Source organism: Ranitomeya variabilis, chromosome 2 (genome assembly GCF_051348905.1).
Source record: "Ranitomeya variabilis isolate aRanVar5 chromosome 2, aRanVar5.hap1, whole genome shotgun sequence".
Taxonomy (NCBI): Eukaryota; Metazoa; Chordata; class Amphibia; order Anura; family Dendrobatidae; genus Ranitomeya; species Ranitomeya variabilis.
In genome coordinates this window covers 541,073,946-541,094,677 of record NC_135233.1, presented here as the reverse complement: position 1 = coordinate 541,094,677, position 20,732 = coordinate 541,073,946, and the positions used below count along the sequence as shown (strand labels likewise).

General features: G+C 50.4%; 1 protein-coding gene across 6 annotated transcripts in view; it reads right to left on the bottom strand.

Annotated features, from left to right (window-relative positions):
- Positions 1–20,732, bottom strand: part of DUS2 (dihydrouridine synthase 2) — a 569,010-nt gene that overhangs the window by 345,822 nt on the left and 202,456 nt on the right. For all 6 annotated transcript variants that reach the window (XM_077288143.1, XM_077288137.1, XM_077288139.1 and 3 more), the window contains 2 exons: positions 10,733–10,793; positions 9,597–9,644 (listed from right to left, as the gene is read on the bottom strand). In XM_077288143.1, the coding sequence (XP_077144258.1) occupies positions 9,597–9,644; positions 10,733–10,793 (109 nt within the window). The remainder of the gene's footprint in view (positions 1–9,596; positions 9,645–10,732; positions 10,794–20,732) is intronic.

Sequence of the window (20,732 nt, the reverse complement as noted above, 5' to 3'; positions counted from 1 at the left end):
GCGCTGGTTTGGTAGTTGTAGCCCCTCAGGGTTGAGGCTTGGTGGGCCGGGTCACTCTGGGTCCAATTTGGTGGGCCGGGTCACTCTGGGTCCGATTTGGTGGGCCGGGTCACCCTGGTTCCCATTTGGTGGGCCGGGTCACTCTGGGTCCCATTTGGTGGGCCGGGTCACTCTGGGTCCCATTTGGTGGGCCGGGTCACTCTGGGTCCCATTTGGTGGGCCGGGTCACTCTGGGTCCCATTTGGTGGGCCGGGTCACTCTGGGTCCCATTTGGTGGGCCGGGTCACTCTGGGTCCCATTTGGTGGGCCGGGTCACTCTGGGTCCCATTTGGTGGGCCGGGTCACTCTGGGTCCCATTTGGTGGGCCGGGTCACTCTGGGTCCCATTTGGTGGGCCGGGTCACTCTGGGTCCCATTTGGTGGGCCGGGTCACTCTGGGTCCCATTTGGTGGGCCGGGTCACTCTGGGTCCCATTTGGTGGGCCGGGTCACTCTGGGTCCCATTTGGTGGGCCGGGTCACTCTGGGTCCCATTTGGTGGGCCGGGTCACTCTGGGTCCCATTTGGTGGGCCGGGTCACTCTGGGTCCCATTTGGTGGGCCGGGTCACTCTGGGTCCCATTTGGTGGCCCGGGTCACTCTGGGTCCCATTTGGTGGCCCGGGTCACTCTGGGTCCCATTTGGTGGCCCGGGTCACTCTGGGTCCCATTTGGTGGCCCGGGTCACTCTGGGTCCCATTTGGTGGCCCGGGTCACTCTGGGTCCCATTTGGTGGCCCGGGTCACTCTGGGTCCCATTTGGTGGCCCGGGTCACTCTGGGTCCCATTTGGTGGCCCGGGTCACTCTGGGCCCGATTTGGTGGCCCGGGTCACTCTGGGTCCGATTTGGCGGGCGGTGCCACTCTGGGTCCGATTTGGCGGGCGGCGCCACTCTGGGTTCGATTTGGCGGGCGGCGCCACTCTGGGTCCGATTTGGCGGGCGGCGCCACTGTGGGTCCGATTTGGCGGCCCGGGTCACTCTGGGTCCGATTTGGCGGGCAGCGCCACTCTGGGTCCGATTTGGCGGGCGGCGCCACTCTGGGTACTATTTGGCGGGCGGCGCCACTCTGGGTACTATTTGGCGGGCGGCGCCACTCTGGGTCCGATTTGGCGGGCGGCGCCACTCTGGGTTTGATTTGGCGGGCGGCGCCACTCTGGGTCCGATTTGGTGGGCGGCGCCACTCTGGGTCCGATTTGGCGGGCGGCGCCACTCTGGGTCCGATTTGGCGGGCGGCGCCACTCTGGGTCCGATTTGGCGGGCGGCGCCACTCTGGGTCCGATTTGGCGGACGGCGCCACTCTGGGTCCGATTTGGCGGACGGCGCCACTCTGGGTCCGATTTGGCGGGCGGCGCCACTCTGGGTCCGATTTGGCGGGCGGCGCCACTCTGGGTCCGATTTGGCGGGCGGCGCCACTCTGGGTCCGATTTGGCGGGCGGCGCCACTCTGGGTCCGATTTGGCGGGCGGCGCCACTCTGGGTCCGATTTGGCGGGCGGCGCCACTCTGGGTCCGATTTGGCGGGCGGCGCCACTCTGGGTCCGATTTGGCGGGCGGCGCCACTCTGGGTCCGATTTGGCGGGCGGCGCCACTCTGGGTCCGACTTGACGGGCGGCGCCACTCTGGGTCCGATTTGGCAAGCGGGGGCACTCTGGGTCCGATTTGGCAAGCGGGGGCACTCTGGTCCGATTTGGTGGGCTGAGTCCGATTTGGTGAGCGGGGCAATAATGATAAGACTACAGATAGTGCTTTGTAATTGTGCTGTACTGTCACTTTAAGAGCTGATATTATCTGACAAAACTTGTGACCTGGTGGGCTGATGTAGAGTTTATAGGCGTTGGTATAGTAACTGGGTCTCACTGCGCATATCAATGAGGTAATCAGCCAGGTGGCAGTTATTTTTAGAAATTGCCTCAGAAATCAGGCCCATTATAAACGTATTGGAAAATTTCCCTATTGAAATGCATTGAGACACTTTTTTCAAACGCAAATTGCGCCAAAACTACAAATCCGATCGACACGAAAAATACTTAGCACACCTCTCAGGAATGCTGGCTTCGAAATGACACCTCACTGGAGTCTGTGAGTTTAGCGGTTCGGGCCGCATTACGTGCGGACTGAATAATAATAATAAGAATAAGAAGTTTACCACGGTGGAATAACAGTATAGTGCTTTGGTTCCAAAGCACTATAATAAGAAGAAGTTATCCACGGTGGAATAACAGTATAGTGCTTTGTTCCAAAGCACTATAATAATAATAAGAAGAAGTTTACCACGATGGAATAACAGTATAGTGCTTTGTTCCAAAGCACTATAATAACTAGATGGGTATTTCCTGAAGGAACTACAGATAGTGCTTTGGAATGGTGCCCGGGCTGCCCCTGCAAGACTTTGACACTTGGGTGCCCCTCAGGCGGTCCGATTTGGTGGGTTGGGTCAATCTGGGTCTGATTTTGTGGGCGGGGTAAATCTAGGTCCGATTCGGTGGGCGGGGTCACTTTTGGTCCGATTCTGTGGGCGCGGCCACTCTGGGTCCGATTCGGTGGGCGGAGCCACTCTGGGTCCGATTTGGTGGCCGGGGCACCTTAGGGACCAATTTGGTGGGTGGGGTCACTCGGTCCGATTTGGTGGGCTGGGCACCTCAGGGTCTGATTTGGTGGGCTGGGCACCTCAGGGTCCGATTTGGTGGGTGGGGTCACTCTGGGTCCGATTTGGTGGAAGGGGTCACTCTGGGCCCGATTTGGTGGAAGGGGTCACTCTGGGTCCGATTTGGTGGAAGGGGTCACTCTGGGTCTGATTTGGTGGAAGGGGTCACTCTGGGTCCGATTTGGTGGGTGGAGCCACTCTGGGTCTGATTTGGTGGGCGGGGTCACTCTGGGTCCGATTTAGGGGGCGGGGTCACTCTGGGTCCGATTTGGTGGGCCGGGCCCCTCGGGGTCCGATTTGGTGGGCCGGGCCTCTCGGGTTCCGAATTGGTGAGCGGGGTAATCTACTATATAATTGTCTAAGGGCACTTCCGTCTTTCTGTCTCACAACACTGCTACGTCATCATCTCGTGAGACCGCAATGCACTCTTGGGACCGGAGCGCGCAACAAGCATCGGGTACCGGCCACTCCAGGTGCAACAAGCATCGTGTACCGGCCGCTCTAGGAGGTGCAACAACGATCAGATACCGGCCGCTCCAGGAGGTGAGTATGTAACTTTTTTATTTTAATTCTTTTTTTTTTTTTTTTTAACAGGGATATGCAGTATACTATGTGACTGGACAATATACTACGTGACTGGGCAGTATAACTACGTGGCTCTGCGCTGTATACTGCGTGTCTCTGCGCTGTATACTGCGTGGCTCTGCGCTGTATACTGCGTGGCTCTGCGCTGTATACTACGCGGCTCTGCGCTGTATACTACGCGGCTCTGCGCTGTATACTACGCGGCTCTGCGCTGTATACTGCGTCGCTCTGCGCTGTGTACTGCGCGGCTCTGCGCTGTGTACTGCGCGGCTCTGCGCTGTGTACTGCACGGCTCTGCGCTGTGTACTGCGCGGCTCTGCACTGTGTACTGCGCGTTCTGCGCTGTATACTGCGTGGCTCTGCGCTGTATACTGCGCGGCTCTGCGCTTTGTACTGCGCGGCTCTGCGCTATATACTGCGTGGCTCTTCGCTGTATACTACGCGGCTCTGCGCTGTGTACTGCGCAGCTCTGCGCTGTGTACTGCGCGTGTCCGTGCTGTGTACTGCGCGTGTCTGCGCTGTATACTGCGCGGCTCTGCGCTGTGTACTGCGCGGCTCTGCACTGTGTACTGCACGGCTCTGCGCTGGATACTGCGGGACTCTGCACTGTATACTGCGGGGCTCTGCGCTGTATACTACGCGGCTCTGCGCTGTATACTGCGCGGCTCTGCGCTGCATACTGCGTGGCTCTACGCTGTGTACTGCGCGGCTCTGCGCTGTATACTGCGCGGCTCTGCGCTGTATACTGGGTGGCTCTGCGCTGTGTACTGCGCGGCTCTGTGCTGTGTACTGCGCGGCTCTGCACTGTGTACTGCGCGGCTCTGCGCTGTGTACTGCGCGGCTCTGCGCTGTGTACTGTGCGGCTCTGCGCTCTGTACTGCACGGCTCTGCGCTGTCTACTGCGCGGCTCTGCGCTGTGTACTGCTCGGCTCTGCGCTGTGTACTGCGCGGCTCTCCGCTTTATACTGCGCGGCTCTGCGCTGTGTACTGCGCGGCTCTGCGCTGTGTACTGCGCAGCTCTGCGCTGTGTACTGCGCGGCTCTGCGCTTTATACTGCGCGGCTCTGCGCTGTGTACTGCGCGGCTCTGCGCTGTGTACTGCGCGGCTCTGCGCTGTGTACTGCGCGGCTCTGCGCTGTGTACTGCGCGGCTCTGCGCTGTGTACTGCGCGGCTTTGCGCTTTATACTGCGCGGCTCTGCGCTGTGTACTGCGCGGCTCTGCGCTGTGTACTGCGCGGCTCTGCGCTGTGTACTGCACGGCTCTGCGCTTTTTACTGCGCGGCTCTGCGCTGTGTACTGCACGGCTCTGCACTGTGTACTGCGCGGCTCTGCGCTGTGTACTGCACGGCTCTGCGCTTTATACTGCGCGGCTCTGCGCTGTGTACTGCACGGCTCTGCACTGTGTACTGCGCGGCTCTGCGCTGTGTACTGCACGGCTCTGCACTTTATACTGCGCGGCTCTGCGCTGTGTACTGCGCGGCTCTGCACTGTGTACTGCGCGGCTCTGCGCTGTGTACTGCGCGGCTCTGCGCTTTATACTGCGCGGCTCTGCGCTGTGTACTGCGCGGCTCTGCGCTGTGTACTGCGCGGCTCTGCACTGTATACTGCGTGGCTGTGCAATATACTACGTGGACATGCATATTCTAGAATACCCGATGAGTTAGAATCGGGCCACCATCTAATAATTATAAGACTACAGATAGTGGTTTGGAATTGTGCTGTACTGTCACTTTAAGAGCTGATATTATCTGACAAAACTTGTGACCTGGTGAGCTGATGTAGATTTCATAGGCGTTGGCATAGTAACTGTGTCTGACTGCGCATATCAATGAGCTAATCAGCCAGGTGGCAGTTATTTTTAGAAATTGCCTCAGAAACCAGCCCATTATAAACGTATAGGAAAATTTCTCTATTGAAACGCATTGAAAGACTTTTTTCAAACACAAATTGCGCAAAAACTACAAATCCGATCGGCACGAAAAATACTTAGCACACCTCTCAGGAACGCTGGCTTCGAAATGACACCTCACTGGAGTCTGTGAGTGAAGCGGTTCGGGCCGCATTACGTGCGGACTGAATAATAAGAATAAGAAGTTTACCACGGTGGAATAACAGTATAGTGCTTTGTTCCAAAGCACTATAATAAGAAAGTTTACCACGATGGAATAACAGTATAGTGCTTTGTGCCAAAGCACTATAATAATAAGAATAAGAAGAAGTTATCCACGATGGAATAACAGTATAGTGCTTTGTTCCAAAGCACTATAATAAGAATAAGAAGAAGTTATCCACGATGGAATAACAGTATAGTGCTTTGTTCCAAAGCACTATAATAATAACTAGATGGGTATTTCCTGAAGGAACTACAGATAGTGCTTTGGAATGGTGCCCGGGCTGCCCCTGCAAGACTTTCACACTTGGGTGCCCCTCAGGCGCTGGTTTGGTAGTTGTAGCCCCTCAGGGTTGAGGCTTGGTGGGCCGGGTCACTCTGGGTCCCATTTGGTGGGCCGGGTCACTCTGGGTCCCATTTGGTGGGCCGGGTCACTCTGGGTCCCATTTGGTGGGCCGGGTCACTCTGGGTCCCATTTGGTGGGCCGGGTCACTCTGGGTCCCATTTGGTGGGCCGGGTCACTCTGGGTCCCATTTGGTGGGCCGGGTCACTCTGGGTCCCATTTGGTGGGCCGGGTCACTCTGGGTCCCATTTGGTGGGCCGGGTCACTCTGGGTCCCATTTGGTGGGCCGGGTCACTCTGGGTCCCATTTGGTGGGCCGGGTCACTCTGGGTCCCATTTGGTGGGCCGGGTCACTCTGGGTCCCATTTGGTGGGCCGGGTCACTCTGGGTCCCATTTGGTGGGCCGGGTCACTCTGGGTCCCATTTGGTGGGCCGGGTCACTCTGGGTCCCATTTGGTGGGCCGGGTCACTCTGGGTCCCATTTGGTGGGCCGGGTCACTCTGGGTCCCATTTGGTGGGCCGGGTCACTCTGGGTCCCATTTGGTGGGCCGGGTCACTCTGGGTCCCATTTGGTGGGCCGGGTCACTCTGGGTCCCATTTGGTGGGCCGGGTCACTCTGGGTCCCATTTGGTGGGCCGGGTCACTCTGGATCCCATTTGGTGGGCCGGGTCACTCTGGGTCCCATTTGGTGGGCCGGGTCACTCTGGGTCCCATTTGGTGGGCCGGGTCACTCTGGGTCCCATTTGGTGGGCCGGGTCACTCTGGGTCCCATTTGGTGGGCCGGGTCACTCTGGGTCCCATTTGGTGGGCCGGGTCACTCTGGGTCCCATTTGGTGGCCCGGGTCACTCTGGGTCCCATTTGGTGGCCCGGGTCACTCTGGGTCCGATTTGGTGGCCCCGGTCACTCTGGGTCCGATTTGGTGGCCCCGGTCACTCTGGGTCCGATTTGGTGGCCCCGGTCACTCTGGGTCCGATTTGGTGGCCCCGGTCACTCTGGGTCCGATTTGGTGGCCCCGGTCACTCTGGGTCCGATTTGGTGGCCCCGGTCACTCTGGGTCCGATTTGGTGGCCCCGGTCACTCTGGGTCCGATTTGGTGGCCCCGGTCACTCTGGGTCCGATTTGGTGGCCCCGGTCACTCTGGGTCCGATTTGGTGGCCCGGGTCACTCTGGGTCCGATTTGGTGGCCCGGGTCACTCTGGGTCCGATTTGGTGGCCCGGGTCACTCTGGGTCCGATTTGGTGGCCCGGGTCACTCTGGGTCCGATTTGGTGGCCCGGGTCACTCTGGGTCCGATTTGGTGGCCCGGGTCACTCTGGGTCCGATTTGGTGGCCCGGGTCACTCTGGGTCCGATTTGGTGGCCCGGGTCACTCTGGGTCCGATTTGGTGGCCCGGGTCACTCTGGGTCCGATTTGGTGGCCCGGGTCACTCTGGGTCCGATTTGGTGGCCCGGGTCACTCTGGGTCCGGTTTGGTGGCCCGGGTCACTCTGGGTCCGATTTGGTGGCCCGGGTCACTCTGGGTCCGATTTGGTGGCCCGGGTCACTCTGGGTCCGATTTGGTGGCCCGGGTCACTCTGGGTCCGATTTGGTGGCCCGGGTCACTCTGGGTCCGATTTGGTGGCCCGGGTCACTCTGGGTCCGATTTGGTGGCCCGGGTCACTCTGGGTCCGATTTGGTGGCCCGGGTCACTCTGGGTCCGATTTGGTGGCCCGGGTCACTCTGGGTCCGATTTGGTGGCCCGGGTCACTCTGGGTCCGATTTGGTGGCCCGGGTCACTCTGGGTCCGATTTGGTGGCCCGGGTCACTCTGGGTCCGATTTGGTGGCCCGGGTCACTCTGGGTCCGATTTGGTGGCCCGGGTCACTCTGGGTCCGATTTGGTGGCCCGGGTCACTCTGGGTCCGATTTGGTGGCCCGGGTCACTCTGGGTCCGATTTGGTGGCCCGGGTCACTCTGGGTCCGATTTGGTGGCCCGGGTCACTCTGGGTCCGATTTGGTGGCCCGGGTCACTCTGGGTCCGATTTGGTGGCCCGGGTCACTCTGGGTCCGATTTGGTGGCCCGGGTCACTCTGGGTCCGATTTGGTGGCCCGGGTCACTCTGGGTCCGATTTGGTGGCCCGGGTCACTCTGGGTCCGATTTGGTGGCCCGGGTCACTCTGGGTCCGATTTGGTGGCCCGGGTCACTCTGGGTCCGATTTGACGGGCGGCGCCACTCTGGGTCCGATTTGACGGGCGGCGCCACTCTGGGTCCGACTTGGCGGGCGGCGCCACTCTGGGTCCGACTTGGCGGGCGGCGCCACTCTGGGTCCGACTTGGCGGGCGGCGCCACTCTGGGTCCGACTTGGCGGGCGGCGCCACTCTGGGTCCGACTTGGCGGGCGGCGCCACTCTGGGTCCGACTTGGCGGGCGGCGCCACTCTGGGTCCGACTTGGCGGGTGGCGCCACTCTGGGTCCGACTTGGCGGGCCGGGTCACTCTGGGTCCGATTTGGCGGGCCGGGTCACTCTGGGTCCGATTTGGCGGGCCGGGTCACTCTGGGTCCGATTTGGCGGGCCGGGTCACTCTGGGTCCGATTTGGCGGGCCGGGTCACTCTGGGTCCGACTTGACGGGCGGCGCCACTCTGGGTCCGATTTGGCGGGCGGGGGCACTCTGGGTCCGATTTGGCAAGCGGGGGCACTCTGGGTCCGATTTGGCAAGCGGGGGCACTCTGGTCCGATTTGGTGGGCTGGGTCCGATTTGGTGAGCGGGGCAATAATGATAAGACTACAGATAGTGCTTTGTAATTGTGCTGTACTGTCACTTTAAGAGCTGATATTATCTGACAAAACTTGTGACCTGGTGGGCTGGTAAAGTTTATAGGCGTTGGCATAGTAACTGGGTCTCACTGCGCATATCAATGAGGTAATCAGCCAGGTGGCAGTTATTTTTAGAAATTGCCTCAGAAATCAGGCCCATTATAAACGTATTGGAAAATTTCCCTATTGAAATGCATTGAGACACTTTTTTCAAACGCAAATTGCGCCAAAACTACAAATCCGATCGACACGAAAAATACTTAGCACACCTCTCAGGAACGCTGGCTTCGAAATGACACCTCACTGGAGTCTGTGAGTTTAGCGGTGCGGACTGAATAATAATAATAAGAAGAAGTTTACCACGATGGAATAACAATATAGTGCTTTGTGCCAAAGCACTATAATAATAAGAAGTTTACCACGATGGAATAACAGTATAGTGCTTTGTTCCAAAGCACTATAATAACAATTTCAAGGCAGAAACATTACTGTGTCCAACAGTTATTAGATATATGAAACTGAAATAGCTGTTGCAAAAAAAACAATTTTTATAAAACATTAAGCTTAAGATTAATAGGGGTGCCCAAACTTTTTCATATAACTGTATATGAGTTTCACTTTTTGTAATGAAGAACTGAAATAAATTAACTTTTTGAAGACATTCTAATTTTGTGAGAAGCACCTGTATGTATAGAGAAAATCACGATCTTCTATGAACACCTGCTTTTGACAACCCATGTGTTGCTCGTTCAGCTGATACACGGATGTGACATTGGTGGTCGTCATGCAGTGCTACACCCAATAGAGCAGTGATCCACTAAAGAGGTTGTCATGTCATGGCGGTGTGCTTATATGCTTTGATCAAGATTTTAAGAACCTGTAGTAGATTAATGTATACTATTTGGATGTGTGGTCCAAGTCCTCCTTTTCATGATGTAGTTAAGATTTTAGTGCTCAGAGCCATCCAAAACAGCAATGTAAAAAGTGCTACACCCTTAGTGTGTAGGGAACGTGTAAAGAGAAACATACAGCATAGGGTCTCTTAACGACTTCATTACATAAGTAACCGAAATTACCATGAACATCACTTACCTTCTCAATTTTTTCTGGACTTGATAGAAGGGCTGCTCCCATACCACCCTACAGAATAAACAATTTAATCAAGAAAAAGGTTTGATGAGCAGTGTTCAGTTTCGGTAATAGAGCACACCCCTATAGACCCAGGGCATATAAGGGTATGTCCAGGCTTGCTGCAAAGACAACACCCACGCATTATACAACTCTACAGCGTAATGCAGAGGACTAGGGATATTTGCAGGAACCATACTGGATGTGTTTCCTGAAGCTCAACCACCTGTACAGCTTTTAACTCCTTCCTGACACAGGATGCAATAGTACGTCCCATGTCAGGTCCCCGGGTATAGAGCGGTCTCAGGAGCTGAGCTTGTAGCATTACAGTCAGATGCCAGCTGTGTTACGTAGATGACATCTGCCTATAACTGCAGTGATCAGCGAGTGCTCCAATTGCCGCAGTTTAACCATTTAAATGCTGCTGTCAATCACTGTCAGTGTCATTGAACTTATGTGATTGCAGATGCATGCCAATGTGTTGTCAGGGCGGCATGGGACCTGCTCAAGGATTCCGTGGCTACCATCTTTTTCCTTGTGTGAAATCCAGCCTGTGTTGCCTTGGTGGGAAGGGGGTGTTTGAAGGTTATAACTTATCACCTATCTACAGAATGCTTGCAAGCTGCTGATCACTGGTGTGCACCAACTATAAGTATACCATCTGTAATAGGCCTGGTAACAATGTTTTTAATTCTTTGCTATGCAACACTTACTAATAAATTACTATAGGTCCATTACTAAAAAAATGGTCTTTCAATGCAATGTTCTTGCAGGCAAGAGTCAAATCTCCAGGATCCAGAAGGTCTTCGATCTAATGACCATATGCCCAAATAGTGCTGTCATAAGACAACAGCGTCAGTGCAAAGTTACTCTCCACAGTTTAACAGGTTATATTAGTAATCTCATTCATCAGATAAGTGAGGTTCCTTCCTAGTGGGATTTATACAGTTAGCAACATTCAATCACACCCAAATGAAAAAGCTGCAGTCCTCTTGGCAGCAATGAGTACCGTAATCATTTTCTAGCCAGCAGCAATTAAGAACATAGCTTAAAAAAAGAAAGCCTAAAAAAGATGAAATCAAAACAAAAAAGGAAAATACCTTGGTGGAATACTCCTTTGGACAGCCCATGTTAATGTCAATTGCGGCAACGTCATTTTCTCTACAAATAAAAATTGACAGTTGCATGTTAAACAGAACAACTGAAAATGGCAGTAATTTCAATAATCATGACCAACTAATAGCATTGTTCTTACGAATTCCAATATATTGCCATATCCAACTCATGCACTGTTAAAAGAGATGTCCACGTTTTTTCTTTTTTTAGCATAGGGCCCATAGCAGTGCTAAAAGTAAAATGTACTCACCCATCAGGCTCAATTCCTTTCCATGCTGCAGCTGTTTTTTTTCCTGGCTTCCTGTTACAGGAGGAGATATTAGGTGACCGCTGCAGGCAATCGGTGGGCACTGAATGACTGCAGCGGTCATGTTCCATCTAAGATTAAAGTAAGTGCTAGGATACGGTTTCTTTCGAAGCAGATGGAACAGAGCTGCTTTACCAATCAATGGTGTCCGGACTTCCTTGCCAGAAGCAGCCAGGAGATCAGCAGCAGTATAAAGGAGCAAGGGCGGTCCAGTAGGCAAGGTTTTTCCTATTTATGCATCACTGGCACATTAAAGGGAACCTGTCACCTGAATTTGGCGGGACCAGTTTTGGGTCATATGGGCGGGGTTTTCGGGTGTTTGATTCACCCTTTCCTTACCCGCTGGCTGCATGCTGGCCGCAATATTAGATTGAAGTTCATTCTCTATCCTCCGGAGTACACACCAGCGCAAGGCAATATTGCCTTACGCAGGCGTGTACTATGGAGGACAGAGAATTAACTTCAATCCAATATTGCGGCCAGCATGCAGCCAGCGGGTAAGGAAAGGGTGAATCAAACACCCGAAAACCCCGCCCATGTGACCCAAAACTGGTCCCGCCAAATTCAGGTGACAGGTTCCCTTTAAGGATATGTGCACACGTAAGAAAAGAGGTGCAGAATTTTCTGCACAAAATCCGCATCTCCTGGCAGAATCCGCAGCTGCGGATTTGCAGCGGTTTTTATGCGGATTTTGTGCGTTTTTTGTACGTAATTGATGCGGATTTTGTGCGGATTTTGTGCAGTTTTTCCCAATGCAGATTTCTATTATGGAGGTGTGCAGAAACGCTGCAGATCCGCACAAAAGAAATGACATGCACTTCTTTGAAATCCGCAGCAATTCCGCACTGATTTTTCCGCACCATGTGCACAGGTTTTTTTTTTTTTTTACATTGATTTACATTGTACTGTAAATCACAGTGCGGATCTGGAGTGTTTCTGCGCGGAAAAAAAACGCTGCGGATCCGCACTAAATCCGCATCGTGTGCACACAGCCTTAAGAGGCTGCAATGCTGTAGATAAGCCCCCGATGTATTCTGAAAGATGAGAAAAAGAGGTTAGATTATACTCACCCAGGGACGGCCCCACTGCGGTCCGGTCCGATTGGAGTCACGGTCCGGGGCCTTCCATCTTCTTACGATGACGTCTTCTTCTTATCTTCACGCTGTGGCTCCGGTGTAGGCGTACTTTGTCTGCCCTGTTGAGGGCAGAGCAAAGTACTGCAGTGCGCAGGTGGCGGGAAAGGTCAGAGAGGCCCAGCGCCTGCGCACTGCAGTACTTTGCTCTGCCCTCAACAGGGCAGACAAAGTACGCCTGCGCTGGACCCGCAGCGTGAAGACAAGAGGACGTCATCATAAGAAGATGGGAGGCCCCGGACCGGACCACGATGTTCATCGGATCGGACCGCCCGCCCAGGTGAGTATAATCTAACCTCTTTTTCTTTTCTTTCAGGATACATCGGGGGCTTATCTACAGCATTCCAGAGGCTTAGCTCACCTTCAATTTTGGGGGTGACAAGTTCCCTTTAACCCCTCAATCCCATTGGACGTACTATCCCGTCAAGGTGACCTGGGACTTAATTCCCAGTGAATGGATAGTACGTCGATCAGCTGCGCTCATGGGGGGAGCGCGGCCAATCGTGGCCGGGGGTCAGCCGACTATCGCAGCTGACATCCGGCACTATGTGACAGGAGTGGTCATGGACCGCCCCTTGCACATTAACCCCTGGCACACTGCGATCAAAGATGATCGCAGAGTTCCGGGGGCATAGGAAAGCATCGCGCAGGGAGGGGGATCCCTGCAGGCCCCTGATCCAAAGTGGCCGCGGGGCTACTTCCGGTCCAGTGGCAAGCGCTGGTAAGCCTGCAGCCCTGCATGTCAGATCGCTGATCTGACACAGTGCTCTGCAAAGTGTCAGATCTGCGATCTGACCCTATAACATGATGCCCCCCCCACGGGGCAATGATATAAAGTAAAAAAAAAAAAAAAAAAAATTCCTAAATAAAGAGAAAAAAAAATTGTTCCCATAAATACATTCCTTTATCTAAATAAAAAAAACAATAAAAGTACACATATTTAGTATCGCCGCGTCTGTAACGACCCGACCTATAAAACTGTCCCACTAGTTAACCCCTTCAGTAAACACCGTAAAAAAAAAAATTAAAAATATGAGGCAAAACACAACCCTTTATTATCATACCACCGATCAAAAAGTGGAGTAGCACGCGATCAAAAAGACAGATATAAATAACCATGGTACCGCTGAAAACGTCATCTTGCCCCGCAAAAAACGAGCCACCATACAGCGTCATCAGCGAAAAAAGAAAAAAGTTATAGTCCTCAGAATAAAGCGATGCAAAAATAATTCATTTTTCTATAAAATAGTTTTTATCGTATAAAAGCGCCAAAACATAAAAAAATGATATAAATGAGGTATCGCTGTAATCGTACTGACCTGAAGAATAAAACTGCTATGTCCATTTTACCAAACGCGGAACGATATAAACGCCCCCCAAAAGAAATTCATGAATAGCTGGTTTTTGGTCATACTGCCTCACAAAAATCGGAATAAAAAGCGATCAAAAAATGTCACGTGCCCGAAAATGTTACCAATAAAAACGTCAACTTGTCCCGCAAAAAACAACACCTCACATGACTCTGTGGACCAAAATATGGAAAAATTATAGCTCTCAAAATGTGGTAACACAAAAAAATATTTTTTGCAATAAAAAGCGTCTTTTAGTGTGTGACAGCTGCCAATCATAAAAATTCGCTAAAAAAAAAACGCTATAAAAGTAAATCAAACCCCCCTTCATCACCCCCTTAGTTAGGGAAAAATAAAAAAAAATAAAAAATGTATTTATTTCCATTTTCCCATTAGGGATAGGGCTAGGGTTGGGGCTAGGGTTAGGGTTGGGGTTAGGGCTAGGGTTAGGGTTGAAGCTAGGGTTAGGGTTGGGGCTAGGGTTTGGATTACATTTACGGTTGGGATTAGGGTTAGGGGTGTGTCAGTGTTAAGGGTGTGGTTAGGGTTATGGTTGGGATTAGGGTTAGAGGTGTGTTGGAGTTAAGGGTGTGGTTAGGATTGGGATTAGGGTTAGGGGTGTGTTGGGGTTAGGGGTGTGGTTGGGATTAGGTGTTTGGGTTAGGGTTTCAGTTACAATTGGGGGTTTCCGCTGTTTAGGCACATCAGGGGCTCTCCAAACGCGACATGGCGTCCGATCTCAATTCCAGCCAATTCTGGGTTGAAAAAGTAAAGCAGTGCTCCTTCCCTTCCGAGCTCTCCCGTGCACCCAAACAGGGGTTTACTCCAACATATGGGGTATCAGCATACTCAGGACAAATTGGACAACAACTTTTGAGGTCCAATTTGTCTTGTTACCCTTGGGAAAATAAAAATTTGGGGGGCTTAAAAAACATTTTTGTGGGAAAAAAATGATTTCTTATTTTCACGGCTCTGCGTTATAAACTGTAGTGAAACACTTGGGGGTTCAATGTTCTCACAACACATCTAGATAAGTTCCTTGGGGGTCTAGTTTCCAATATGGGGTCACTTGTGGGGGGTTTCTACTGTTTAGGTACATCAGGAGCTCTGCAAATGCAACTTGACGCCTGCAGACCATTCCATCCAAGTCTGCATTCCAAATGGTGCTTCTTCCCTTCCGAGCTCTGCCATGCGCCCAAAAGGTGGTTGCCCCCAACATATGGGGTATCAGCGTACTCAGGACAAATTGCACAACAACTTTTGGGGTCCAACTTCTCCTGTTACACTTGGGAAAATACAAAACTGGGGGCTAAAAAATAATTTTTGTGGAAAAAAATAATTTTTATTTTCACGGCTCTGCTTTATAAACTGTAGTGAAACACTTGGGGATTCAAAGCTCTCACAACACATCTAGATAAGATCCTTAGGGGGTCTACTTTCCAAAATGGTGTCACTTGTGGGAGGTTTCAATGTTTAGGCACATCAGAGGCTCTCCAAACGCAACATGGCGTCCCATCTCAATTCCAGCCAATTTGGCACTGAAAAGTCAAACGGCGCTCCTTCCCTTCCGAGCTCTGCCATGCGCCCAAACAGTGGTTTACCCCAACATATGGGGTATTGGCATACTCAGGACAAATTGCACAACAACTTTTGTTTCTTCTCTTACCCTTGGGAAAATAAAAAATTGGGGGCGAAAAGTTCATTTTTGTGAAAAAATATTATTTTTAATTTTTACGGCTCTACATTATAAACTTCTGTGAAGAACTTGGTGGGTCAAAGTGCTCACCACACATCTAGATAAGTTCCTTAGTGGGTCTACTTTCCAAAATGGTGTCACTTGTGGGGGGTTTCAATGTTTAGGCACATTAGTGGCTCTCCAAACGCAACATGGCGTCCCATCTCAATTCCAGCCAATTTTGCATTGAAAACTCAAATGGCGCTCAGAGCTCTGCCATGCGCCCAAACAGTGGTTTACCAAGTCAAATGGCGCTCCTTCCCTTCCGAGCTCTGCCATGCACCCAAACAGTGGTTTACCCCCACATATGGGGTATCGGGGTACTCAGTACAAATTGTACAACAACTTTTGGGGTCTGTGACGGGGTGTACGGCAGAGCAGGAAGGGACAACAGGCCGAGGGACGATCCAACGAGATTTATTAAAGCAACATCAAATATCCATAATGTCCTTCAAGTCCATGAGAAGTCCACAATAAGTCCAAGTAAAGAAACAGATCTGGAGGTGCTTTCCAGTAATCTCGCACCCGATAAACGAAACAATAGTCCTTCCACGAGTCCAACAGATCCACCACAATCACACGGATACCGATTGCTTCCTCAGACAGCTTCGGTTCCTTCTCTTCCAGTATCCAACTGGCTAGATCACACATGGGTCTCTTGTCTGTGCTCCTGGGATCCGCCCATGAAGGGGGGTAGGGGTCACACCTTCTATTCAATGGTTGGGTCCACCAGAAGATTCTAGACTGGTCGGCTCCGCTTAGGGTACTGTCTCACAGTGGCACTTTTGTCGCTACGACGGTACGATCCGTGACGTTCCAGCGATATCCATACGATATCGCTGTGTCTGACACGCAGCAGCGATCAGGGACCCTGCTGAGAATCGTACGTCGTAGCAGATCGTTTGGAACTTTCTTTCGTCGCTGGATCTCCCACTGTCATCGTTGGATCGGTGTGTGTGACACCGATCCAACGATGTGTTCGCTTGTAACCAGGGTAAACATCGGGTTACTAAGCGCAGGGCCGCGCTTAGTAACCCAATGTTTACCCTGGTTACCATCGTAAAAGTAAAAAAAAAACAAAACGTACATACTCACATTCCGGTGTCCGTGAGGTCCCTCGCAGTCTGCTTCCCGCTCTTACTGACTCCCGACCGGAATGTAAGAGCAGAGCACAGCGGTGACGTCACCGCTGTGATCTGCTTTCACTTTACGGCCGGGAGTCAGTCAGAGCGGGAAGCAGACTGCAAGGGACCTGACGGACACCGGAATGTGAGTATGTACTGTTTGTTTTTTTTTACTTTTACGATGGTAACCAGTAAACATCGGGTTACTAAGCGCGGCCCTGCGCTTAGTAAGCTGATGTTTACCCTGGTTACCCGGGGCCTTCGGCATCGTTGGTCGCTGGAGAGCTGTCTGTGTGACAGCTCTCCAGCGACCACACAACGACTTTCCAACGATCACGGCCAGGTCGTATCGCTGGTCGTGATCGTTGGAAAGTTGCAGAGTGTGACAGTACCCTTAGTCTATCTAGTATGTACATTTGACTAGCCACCTGCTGTGAGGAAGAATGGCTATTCTTCACTAGTGGTGTTGACAAAGCTTAATTACATTATAGCTTAGGGCTGCAAGTATTGGGGGAAGGAGACATATTGTTACAGGTGAACTCCCAGCTCAAGAAAATACATAAATTACAGCTAATAGAAACCAGAGAACAGTTACATACATCAAATGGCATATTACTCAACAGGACAGGGCAAAAGTACATATCATGACAGGGTCCATTTTCTCCAGTTACCCTTGGTAAAATAAAACAAATTGGAGCTGAAGTAAATTTTTTGTGAAAAAAAATTAAATGTTCATTTTTTTTTCAAAAAATTCCTGTGAAACACCTGAAGGGTTAATAAACTTCTTGAATGTGGTTTTGAGCACCTTGAGGAGTGCAGTTTTTAGAATGGTGTCACACTTGGTTATTTTCTATCATATACACCCCTCAAAATGACTTCAAATGTGACGTGGTCCCTAAAAAAAAAAATGGTGTTGTAAAAATGAGAAATTGCTGGTCAATTTTTAACCCTTATAGCTCCCTAACAAAAAAAAAATGTTTGGTTCCAAAATTGTGCTGATGTAAAGAAGACATGTGGGAAATGTTACTTATTAAGTATTTTGTGTGACATATCTCTGTGATTTAAGGGCATAAAAATTCAAAGTTGGAAAATTGCGAAATTTTCACTTTTTTTTTTTGACAAATAAACGCAGCTAATATCAAAGAAATTTTACCACTATCATAAAGTATAATATGTCTCTAGAAAACATTGTCAGAATCACTGGGATCCGTTGAAGCGTTCCAGAGTTATAACTTCATAAAGGGACAGTGGTCACAATTGTAAAAATTGGTCCGGTCATTAACGTGCAAACCACCCTCGGGGCTTAAGGGGTTAATGCTCAACACACAAAAACACAGCACACAATATCCTCCGGATCGCCACCGGGGACCATATCCTCTGGATTGCAGCCAAACATAACTGTCCAACTTCAAGACCAGTTGCCATGGGCGACTACACTGCACGCTGTGGGTGCCAGGCCTTCCAGCTGCCTTGGCTGTTTGACTCCGCTGGCCTGTTTTGCCTCACACAGGTGGAGTTCTGCAGAGCCTCCTGCTCTGTACTCCTGCCAACACCAGACTGACACCGATTCTGAAACTGACACCCAAACCCTTTACTACAGGGCTTTCAATTGGAATCTGTGGCCATGGGCCACATGGAAGACCCGGGCAGGGAATGGAATAGACTGCACCACTACCATCCTTTTGTCTGTTTCAAAACACAACAGCCCAGAGCAGGTTTTCCCTAAATCTGTCTTGGACAAATAGTTTGCTGAATACTAACACTTACTTTTTTATTCTGCATTGCAATCACAGCTACGCCTGTGACTGCAATGCACTCCATGGTTTTGACCTCAATACGCCTCTGTGCACTTCCTGGGAGGGAACACACAGCAACCTTCACATGTAACACCAGTCACTGCCTTACAATAATATATACATATATCTCTAATATTTAAAGCTGAATGTGTTTATGTCCGGGATTGGCATCTGCACCGTCGCAGCTACAGCCACAAAATTTTGCACAGTCACACGTCTGCATCCCGAGAGCGTCATAGGCTATGTTGTGAGGTGAAATTTTAACCCCACGCGTTCCAATTCACCAAACAATTTTGCCCCTATCTACATAATGGGGAAAAAGTGAAAGGAAAAGTGTTGGAGGCAAATTGACAGCTGCCAGATGTGAACAAGGGGGACTTAAAGAATGAGAGCGATGGCGCCAAAGAGTATATACCGTACAGTTGCTAAGGTGGGGCCCCGACATGGGATACTCACCACACACGGGGATATGAACACACACACAAAATCCGCAAGACACTGCCACGTGCTTGAACACATATACCACCCTCAGCACACATTTCACCACACATACATCAACCTCGCCACATAAAAGTCGAAACACAAAAGTCTCCACTCAAAACTCGCCACATGCAAAACTAGGCTCACGCAAAACTCTCCACGCGTGCAAAGCTCACCACATGCAAAACTCGCCACATGGAAAACTTGCACATGCGGAAAAATTGCCACATGCACAAAAGTTGCAACACATGCAAAAGTTGCCTCACACAAAACTTGCATACTCAAAACGCACCACACATTAAACTCGCCACGCGCAAAACTCGCCATGCGCAAAACTTGCTGCACACAACTTGCTACAGTAACCTGTCACATGCAACTCGACACGCAAAAAGATGCTACACGCATGTCGCCACACAAAACTCATCTCACAAAAAATGCTACATGCATGTCGCCACAAGCAACTCAACACACACAACTTGACACATGAAACACGCCCTAAAACACACACAAGTCTGGTATTATCCTTCAAAAATAAAAATCTGATTAATAAGCAAACAAACTACAAGAGCAACAAATGTACCATATAGGAAATTCGGCAGCTGTCACATGACCTGTCTATTATGTGTATGTGTGAGCTAATATATACTGCCAGGGGGAGAGCTTCCTGTTGGCTGGGGATTTATCAGGCTGCCAATAGCAACCAACCACAGCTAGGCTTCTATTTTGTTACAGTTAATTAATCTGAGCTCTGATTGGTTAATATAGGCAACAAAGGACATTCTCAGTATAACAAAGCTTGTGTGAGGTAATAGCATGTCAGTTAGGGTGTGTTGGTGGAAAGGCTGATGTCAGTTACATTACCTCTATGTGAGAGGATATAGAAACTGCCAGTTACAGACTATTTTTACCACAATAATGCCTCATAGGAAAAGAATTCCATGGCACGAATGTCAGCTGATGCGAAAAGAAAAGCTGCATTACGGGCCAATGAATAATGTGAAGACCGAGAAACATGGCGGACACACATGAGAACAGCAGCTGCTTCCTCAAGAGTCAATGAACTTTCTGAGCAGAGGGAAGCGAGGCTTGCAGACATTAAAACAAGAGCTGCTTCCTCAAGAGCCAATGAACTTAGTTTTTGCCTTTTAGTAATTACATTTCTATCTATTTGTTTTGTGGTTTTTGTGTGCAGAATACATTTTTGTTAACACATTCTATTTTGCTAACAGCAGTTATTAACCTGGGCAAAGCCGGGTAGTACAGCTACAGTAGTATATATATGTATATTAAAGCACCGTTTAATCACTTGTCACAATCCCTGATGCAAAAGAAGTGGAGCAAAAAATGAAAACGCAAAAAACGGAACTACCTCTGGTCGTGAAGGGGTTAAAAGTGGTAATACACTCCCTTTACTAAATGTGTAAGCATTTTCAAAAAGTCAGTATTAACTGAAAATAAGACACTCCCGTTGTCAGATTAGTGTATAGTGGTTGACCCTATTGGCTATTCATCAGCCCAGAAATAAAAAGCATAGCATCACAATTTACTGCATACTGGGAGACTGACAATAGAATAATTATCAGATGTAAGATCAACTTGTCTGGATGATATTAGCAGTAAACACTAATAAATGGGAGAGTCACATTATACGGACACGAAGAACAGAAGTGCGCTTGTGATTTTCACTCTAAGACTCTTTTCATTCATCAGAGATATACAAGTGCATTGGACATAAATGGTGCATGCTACCACTATGTAGGAAAAACAAAAACAAATTGGACAACTTTTTCAAAGACAATGGAAAATTCAAATTTGCTGCACAAGGAGAAATATTGTAATAATTAGTGATGAGCGAGTATACTCATTGCTCGGGTTTTCCCGAGCACGCTCGGGTGACCTCCGAGTATTTGTGACTGCTCGGAGATATAGTTTTCATCACGGCAGCTGAATGATTTACAGCTATTAGCCAGGCTGAGTACATGTGGGGGTTGCCTGGTTGCTAGGGAATTCCCACACGTAATCAAGCAGACTAGTAGCTGTAAATCATTCAGCTGCCGCAA